The sequence below is a fragment of the Tasmannia lanceolata genome, unplaced genomic scaffold (assembly GCF_043159265.1).
Source record: "Tasmannia lanceolata isolate RefF3 unplaced genomic scaffold, GAP_Taslan_0.1 ptg000015l, whole genome shotgun sequence".
Taxonomy (NCBI): domain Eukaryota; kingdom Viridiplantae; phylum Streptophyta; class Magnoliopsida; order Canellales; family Winteraceae; genus Tasmannia; species Tasmannia lanceolata.
In genome coordinates this window covers 61,991,677-62,000,543 of record NW_027518692.1, presented here as the reverse complement: position 1 = coordinate 62,000,543, position 8,867 = coordinate 61,991,677, and the positions used below count along the sequence as shown (strand labels likewise).

Here is an 8,867-nt window from a genome sequence, read left to right as displayed (position 1 = left end):
ACCTAAATCATATTTTCCTAATTCAGGAACAAGTAATTAAAACAAAACAATGATGAAATAAAAAGCTCAACAAATAAAAGTAAAACAAATTCAAAAGGATAAAATTCAATCCCGAAACCTAGACGAAATTAAATAAGAATAAAACAATCTAATACTAATAAATCTATTCATTCACAGACAAAAAAATGAATTTTGAAACAAGATATGAAGAAAAAAAAAAAAAAAAACCTGTTTCATCCTTCGGTGGCCGTGTTCTCGGCAAAACTCGAGGTACCGAAACCAAAGATCAATATCTCCTTTATACCGAACAACGGCGAGGCGATAGATTTCTAGAATCCTGATTACAGAGGCGATGTCTGAAACGGATTTCTTCCATTTTTTGTGAGTGTTGCTCTTCTTGAATTCTCGGACAATTGATTTTTTTGCGTAGGGCACGGAGAGAATCGAGCTGTTTTTCGTAGTCTATGTAGGATAGATAGTCCTGTTTGAGAGGAGAGGGGCGTTTTAGACGGTACTCGAAGGCCCTTCTCTTTTTTACGATCTCGGCGATCTCTCTCCGGCTGAAAATACCCTTCCGTTCTAGGTCGTCCAGCTCGTCGACCATTCGCTCTAGCCGGAACTGAACCACGTCCGCCATTTTTTCAGATTGGAGAGGGTTTCTCTCTCTCTCTCTCTCTCTCTCTCTCTCTCTCTCTCTCTCTCTCTCTCTCTCTCTCTTTTCCCTGTTCGTTGCTTTTTTGTCACTGGATTAGCTCTACCAGAGAGGGAGAGAGAGCGGCGGAAGAGAGGCTCGAGTCGGTGTTTGGGTATGGGTTTAAAAGTGAGCCCTAAATTTCAAGCTTAGGCAAGGCAAATCCGTTGGGGCCCACTGGAACCTACGGCTTCATGTGTGCAAAATATAAAAAGCTTAGGCAAGGCAAATCCTACTTAATCTCATCAAATGAAGTTATGGCGATTGAGCTTTTATAGTTTTGGACTTTTGGGCCGAATTTTTTCTTGTTTGGGTATGGCAAAAATTGGAGTTTAATACAGAGACATTAATGGTGGAGAAGCAGCTTCTGTACTCGTCTCTGGCTGCTTCTTCGAAAACAGGGACTTTGCATCAAATTATTGGGAGAATACACGGGGACGGCTTTCGTCCGGTTTCTTTCGATCTTTTGGGGATGGTTTACGTAAAACCTGCTTATTCTACCGACAAAGTTGAGGCTAATTTTCTTAAACCGGCGGTTTGATTCACCAGTGGTGGTTTCTTCTGAGTGCATTATTTTCAGGCTTTCCTCTGGATGGACTAAAATTGTCTCTACTGTTTCATACACCTAAAACATACATGGCAATATATAGATTCAGTAACCCATTATTTCAAGCCACATCAAGAAGAAAATACAAGGGAAAACTGTCATAATCAATTACTTCCTTTTCTGTGAAGTTAAGGCCCTGTTTGTTTTGGATTCTTAGAACCGACTGTGAGTCCAAAACTGATTATTGGACTCATCTTAATGTTTGATTTGAGTACAATAATCAGTTTAGGACTCACAATTGGTTCTCTAAATCCAAAACAAACGGTGCCTAAAAGTATAGATGGTACAGCATACCTGGCAGAGATCATCAATGTTATCGACTAGCTCACCCTGACATACGGAAACAACATAGTCTTTGCAATCATAGAATAGTTTGGAGAAGTTATTATTCATGGCAATTGCGTCTTCAGCAATTGCAAAGCCTGCACTCAGCTGAAAATGAGAAAAGAAAATGAGGTAAGATGTTGTAAAATAATTCATGCACGATATAACCTTCTATATAAACTATGAAAGAAAATGAGACAAGAGATAAATAGACATGCCAATGAATTATGATGGTGTAAAATAATTCCACATGCTGAATCCAGTGCAGGGAAATTGGAAAAAAAAAAGAATCTTTCTTTGCATACTTTTCTTTCCCTGTATTCACATACTATTCTTTGCTAATATAAATCTGCATGGAAACAGCTACTGACTTCTATAAACCTGATCATCCTAAAAGAATAAAATGTGTTGGGTATAAATGATGTGCTTTTCTAAGGTTGTTTGAAACAATCTCTAATCTGCAATACGATTCGGCTTAGAGATATGGGCCTACAAGTGGGAGGTAAGATGTTAATTGACCCCATAACTATCATACATAAGAATAATAGAAACAAAAATTGACCCTACATGAATAGGAGTAACTACAAAACTTACTACAGAAACAAATAGCTGTTCCAAAAGCTCGGAAGGTGGGATATCCTCTAGGATGTTCAAGATGTTTTCCCTACAAAATTAAAGCATTCGTTGCAATTCTCAGAGGACAAACTTTTCAACTAACCAAAATAGTAACTAAAGAATGTTTTCTGACTTACACTGCTAAGTCTTCATCAAAGAGTGGCGCTTGTTTAACCACAGGCAATGGTTTTGCAGTTTCCCATAGTTCACGCCACAAATTGCCTAGACATGGCCAAGTAAAACAATCAGAAAATAAAAATTAAGGGACTCCATAAATAAACTCTGATTATGCATCTATGTATACACATGCATACATATTTATTATTAAGTAGTTAGAAGATGAATGTAAACATCATACACAGATCTGTTGCTGATCACCAGAAACATACTATACAGTTTTGACCCCAATCTTTCCTTCCACAATATGAAAGACTAACTACTTGGACCACTAGTTGTCCAAAGAATGAAAAGATTTTACTGGGAAACTCCAGAAATGTCAGCCTAATCTTTTTTTTCCTTTTCTGGTATGTAGAAATGTCAACTCATACAGCTTATAAGAATAAGATCTTAATACTTCCGCTAGATTGTTGAATCTGTAAGCAGATTCTTAAAACGTATACAAGAAAAAAGATGAACCTAGAAAGTAGAAATGCATATAGAAGGGAAAGTTTGGAGTGGAGAAGAACCTTGTAAAAGCACCCAAATAGGCTTTGTAGCATTTGATCACGGGAGGTTCTGTAAGCAGATTCAGATCTCTGTCTGATTCCGAGAGGGGATGACCATCCCCTCCTTAAAAAATCATGGTGAACCACCCACCCTCTATGACATTGCCCTATATACACGTCTATGACAGGAGTGGTGGTTCTTCATTCTTATGGCATGCCTAGTAGAATGCTGGATTACAACAGACATATACTAGCAGCCCGCTCCACTGGCTACATTGGTATTGATGAACAGACTCATCTAAAAAGGGGTCAATCCACATTCTTAGGTGATCCAGAAGGATATAAGTATATGACATAGTCCATGCAGGCCAGAAGAGGTGCACATTGCTGATTTCATCATTGTGGGAAGTTTCTGCGGTTGTTTGAAAACTAAATAAGTTAAATCGGAATGTGGCTGAAACAACCGGATTGAGAATTCAGCCAGGTTTTCATTGAAACTCCATTTTCAAAAGCATAAAAGAACATAGAACAAAAAATTCATTGCAAAAAACCCCTTGAATTTAATTAAGGTGCTAAAAATTACTCCCAATGATTGGTTCATGAGATTCTTGTGGAGTTGGCATTGGCAATGAGTTTCGCTTGTCATTGACAGTCGGTCTCCTTCTCTCGTCTCCCAACTACGATTTGCAAGAAATCCAAGATTCTAAAATCAGCGTATCCAAACGGCCCCTAAGTAAACTTTATTTATAAAATATTATAGTATGCCCTCTAATAAATAATATTGGAGATGGAAGGATAGAATATCCTCTTTATTTATAAATTTACAAATTGGCTTTTGATAGCTTGTTATGAATTTTAACAGCAAACTGCAAAAAGTTTAAAATAGGGGACTGCTGATGTCAAAACAAGGGAATGCAGATATCAGCTGCCTTTGTAGAGTTAAATCCAACTGTTTTGGTTTTCACGCTCTGTGGTTTTTGGATCGAAAGTCATGTTTTAGATTCCATTGGGTTGGCTTTGGGCCAAAAGTCATAAAATGCCAAAAATGAAACTCACACGCTGTTTCCTAAAAGACATTTTGGCAATTCACCAGTCACATTCTCTTTGTACTGAATGAATTATTTCAGCTACATGGTTTCTTTCCTTTGAATCAAAATTAAAGTAATGAAAACCTTTAATTTTTTGACCGGTTAAAGGGTCCCATCACGATACTTATAGGCTGATCATTTAGAGCGGACTCCACAAGGAAATAGGCACATGTTTGGATACCTCTTGCTTTTGTATTTGGATTTGGATTTGAGTTTTGGGTACAAAATACATTAGTCATCCTCATGGTCAAGTTGCACGGGAGAGAGGGAGGGACGTCTAGCTGCTGCTGCATCAGCAACGTCGAGGAGGGTGAAAGTAATTGCCACAAATATTAATTTCCAAATAATGTCTTGCATAGCAGATTTGAAAAGTGGAGTTTTTTTTTCACTGTTGTAGTTATGTAGCTGATTTGGAAATCTAAGGATTTGATCCAATTCCAAATCTCAACTGCAAATGTGAGAGAACCAAATCTAAATCTTGTGGGTATCCAAACGTGGCCTTAGTGTCCGTAAACTTCCCTTCGGTCATATTTAGAAACCATGAAAATATTTTTTTAGTAGAATAATTAGTTTACCATTTTACATCGAAGGAAACAGAGCCTAAGTAAAGTTCAGGTTTAAAACACTATTGAAGACCCTCTAATAAATAATATTTGAGATGGAAGGATATAATAGAGGGCTACTGATGTCCAAACAGGGGAGTTAAATCCAAAATGGCAATTTAGAGTTAAATCCAACTGTTTTAGGTTTTAGGCTCAGTGAGTTTGTATTGAAAAGTCATGCTTTAGATTCGATTGGAATGGCTTTGGGCCGAAAGTCATATTTTAGCAACGGAAAATGCCAAAAAGAAACTCAGACGCTCCTTCCTTATAAAGACATGTCCATTGTAGAAACTTCACCCATCATGTTCTCTTTAATGTTTTGACGAGTCAGGTGGTCCCACTGCGGACCCCACAAGGAAATAAGTGTCCCGTCGGCCACGTTTGGTAACCATGAAATTTTTTTAAAATTACTGCATGGCCCACTTTATGGGATGCTCTAGACAGTTCATTTGTGGTGCTACAACATAAATAGGTAGTGCACAAAAAATCATTTTGATAGGATGATTCTAACCTGTGATGTTTCCATAATGTGCAGTCCCTCTATAGATTGGAGGGTTAGGATCATCCCATCCAACTTATTTTTGGGGCACAACCTCTTTATGTTATAGGCCAATAAATAAACGGTCTGGATCATCCTATAAAGCGGGGCGTATTGTACTTTTAAAGAAATATGTGACTAAAACGTATAAAATCTTGAGAGAGAAAGAGGTAGGGAAAGTGGGAGAGACAGATTTGGAAGGGCATGAGTGAGGAAACCACAACGAGACTTACAAATTGACTTGAAGCCCTGCTGCCGTGTGTCTCAAACCTTTCTTTACTCGTTTTAGGTTTTCCTTTTTGTTGGCTACGCCTATTTAAAAGGTATTGGACTCTGCTATCTTCACCTCCATCCTTCTCTTTAAAGAATGGGTTGGATTTCTCAAATCAAAACCCCAGCTTTTCAGTTGGTTTTAATATTCTGCTACTTGGCCATCTTTGTAAGATCGCTAAATGATGAAGGAAAATGGCTATTGGAGTTCAAGAAGGATCTCATTGACAACAATGGCCAGCTTCGAGGATGGAATTCATCCCATCTAACTCCTTGCGATTGGAGAGGGATAAGTTGTATCCACAACTCTAAGGTAACTTCCATCAATCTCCAAGCCTTTAATTTGTCAGGCCATCTGTCTTCCACCTTCTGTGAGCTCCGTCACCTCACAACATTTAACATATCAAACAACATGATTTCCGATTTTGTCCCTAAGAAGCTTGCAAGCTGCAGTAATTTGCAAGTTCTAGACCTTAGCAATAATACGCTTCGTGGGGAGATACCACCCGAGCTTTGTGGTATGCCTTCCCTGAAGAAACTAAACTTTTCTTTTAATGACCTTAATGGTAAAATCCCAACGGAGATCGGAAACTTGTCTTCTCTCGAAGTGCTTTCCATTTCTAACAATAATCTCACCGATGTAATTCCTTCATCAGTTAGAATGTTGAAAAGGCTTCGGGTTTTCGATGTGGGTTGGAACTCTCTCTCGGGTACAATACCTGTTGAAATCAGTGAATGCGATAACCTTGAGGAATTGAGCTTGGGATGGAATAAGCTTGAAGGTTTTATTCCTAGGGAGCTTCAAAGGCTTCAGAATCTAACCATTTTAAGTCTCTATCAGAACTATCTATCTGGTGAGATTCCTCCTGAGCTCGGGAATTGCAGAAGCTTAGAAGATCTTGCCTTGAGTGGCAATAATTTCACCGGTAGCATTCCTGTGGAGTTGGCTCAGATTCAGACTCTTCAGTTCCTTTCTATCTTTGGCAATCAGCTAACGGGATTCATTCCGGAAGAGTTGGGTCAGATTCAATCTCTTCAGTTTCTCGTTCTCTTCAACAACCATTTATCCGGAAAAGTTATCTCGCCTAGTGTATCTTGGCTTGAATAACAATCATTTCACTGGAGACATTCTCAAGGAGTTTGGAAAGTTATCTAGCTTATGGCTTCTTGACTTGAGTAACAATAATTTCACTGGAGACATTCCCAAGGAGCTTGGAAATTTATCCAACTTGGTATATTTCTTTGCCAACTCCAACGGATTGAACGGAATGATTCCAAGCGAATTGGGAAATTGTAGTAGTGCTGTCAGGATTAATCTTTCTAAAAATCAGCTGAAAGGGTACATTCCTAAAGAGCTGAGTCAAATTCAGACTCTTATTGGGCTCAATCTTTCCTTTAACCTTCTACAAGGGAGTATTTCCCCAGCTTTTGGAGAAGTGGTGCCTGGTTTTTCATTTTTAGATTTTTCTTCGAACCATATAGATGGAACCATACCCTCATCTATATGTAAAATAAAATTTCTGGAAGTTGTTGATTTCTCGAATAATCGTTTATCAGGAGAACTGCCTGATTGTTGGCAAGATTCGCCTCAACTGGCCATTATGAACTTTGAAAATAATACTCTCTCTGGGAATATTCCTAGCTCAGTTGGTTCTTTACTTGGTCTCAAATATTTGCAATTGGGAAATAATAATTTCTCCGGAGAAGTGCCATTGTACTTGAAAAAATGTGTGGGCTTGGTACTTGTTGATCTTGGTGGGAATAGATTAACAGGAAATATACCGACATTTATAGGAGAAAGTCTATCAAATCTGGAGGTTCTCCGCCTAAGATCAAACATGTTTGATGGGAGAATTCCTTCAGAGCTATCATATCTTACTTCTCTCCATGTCTTGGATCTCGCACATAATCGTCTTTCGGGAACCATACCACGGTGTTTCAGCAATTTCAGCGCTATGGCTTTGACACAGAAATCAAGCAACGATCATAATTTCACATCTAGATCGGGAGCTTACCAAATGCACATTTCGTTAGTCTGGAAAGGGACAGAACGTTTATATGCAAGGATACTTTCACTTATGATAAGCATTGACCTTTCAAGTAATTATATAAGTGGAGATATCCCTGAAGAACTAACGGGTCTTTTTGGATTGCATAGCTTGAACTTATCTGGAAATCAATTGACAGGAATGATCCCACCAAAGATTGATCGCTTGCAATCGTTGGAATCCCTTGACTTATCAAGAAACCAGCTCTCCGGTATAATCCCTCAAAGCATCTCTGCTCTAACTTTTTTAAGTGTCTTGAATTTGTCAGAAAACAACTTGTCAGGAAAAATCCCATCCGGATCTCAGCTCCAGACTCTCGATAACGCATCCATCTATTCTGGCAACCCTGGACTCTGTGGGCCTCCACTCACAAAAAATTGCTCAGAAAATGAAATACCTCAACCTCCACCGCCTACTGCTGGCGACAAAGATGCGCATGGATTTATATGGTTTTATGCTGGTATGGCACCGGGATTCGTCGTGGGGCTTTTGGGAGTCTGTGGTATTTTATTGCTGAAGAAGTCTTGGAGATACGCCTACTTCCGATTCTTTGATGACATGAATGATTGGCTGGTTGTGACTGCAACAATAAAGATACGTAGAATCAGAAAGAAGTTGATCGGATAGTAGAGCAGGTGGAGTTTGCAAGCAGTTTCTACGTAGATGGTAAGGTAAAATAATGACTACTATTTGCAAATGAGGAGAAAAAACTCTGTATCTTTAAGTTGCCACAAAGTTGACCAAAAATTTAGTACATTTGCAATACATGTATGAGATGTAAACATTCATCTTCTGACCCATTGTGGATTATTCAAACAAATGTTACTCCCGTTTTCCACTAAATAATGTGCATTAATTTTTTTAACACCCATTTTTAGTTGAAAGAAGAAAAGCCCAAGCTAACAATGCCTAATTACCCAAATTATTGTTGATTTATTGGCCAATTCTTTTAAATTTGCTGAATTGTAATCCTCAAAAATTTTCGGGGCCCACTAGTCGAATGTTTTGGAACTAGTAGACTTGGATGGAAATTAATTGGTGAATCCAAGAGTTTTCACACCATAACGTTATATATTTGAACTGACTGAATCTTTGTCAAGAAGTTCTGTAACTTTTCATTCAATTTTGATCTAATTTGAGACTTCATTGAGACTGGAGCCCTTTGGCCGCTAAGGTGACATGGTGAATTCCACGAGAAGGTTACTACAGAAGAAGATGATAACAACATCGAAGATCTTCATTCTTTTCTTCTAGTAAGCATAAAGAGGTTCCATTGGTGGGCCTTGTGCACTTTTTGTTCCTCTAATTCTAGTGAAAGACGTGCATCTGTTCTCTAAAGCTGGTTCTAGTGGGTGCAAAATCAATCAAGCTTAAAGACCTTGCCTCCAGTGAAAATCTAGAATCTCTGCCCTCGGGTGA

The 8,867-nt window shown here is 38.5% G+C and overlaps 1 protein-coding gene and 1 pseudogene across 1 annotated transcript in view; one reads left to right on the top strand and one right to left on the bottom strand.

Annotated features, from left to right (window-relative positions):
* Nucleotides 1-1,015: 1,015 nt before the first annotated feature.
* The window catches only part of LOC143892882 (Rab3 GTPase-activating protein catalytic subunit), a 55,425-nt gene continuing 47,573 nt past the window's right edge, over nt 1,016-8,867 (bottom strand). The window contains exons 11-14 of the mRNA XM_077397793.1: nt 2,375-2,459; nt 2,217-2,286; nt 1,593-1,730; nt 1,016-1,316 (exon numbers count right to left, since the gene is read on the bottom strand). Of these exons, the coding sequence (XP_077253908.1) occupies nt 1,038-1,316; nt 1,593-1,730; nt 2,217-2,286; nt 2,375-2,459 (572 nt within the window). The 3' untranslated portion in view covers nt 1,016-1,037. The remainder of the gene's footprint in view (nt 1,317-1,592; nt 1,731-2,216; nt 2,287-2,374; nt 2,460-8,867) is intronic.
* Nucleotides 5,440-8,075, top strand: LOC143845917 (uncharacterized; annotated as a pseudogene).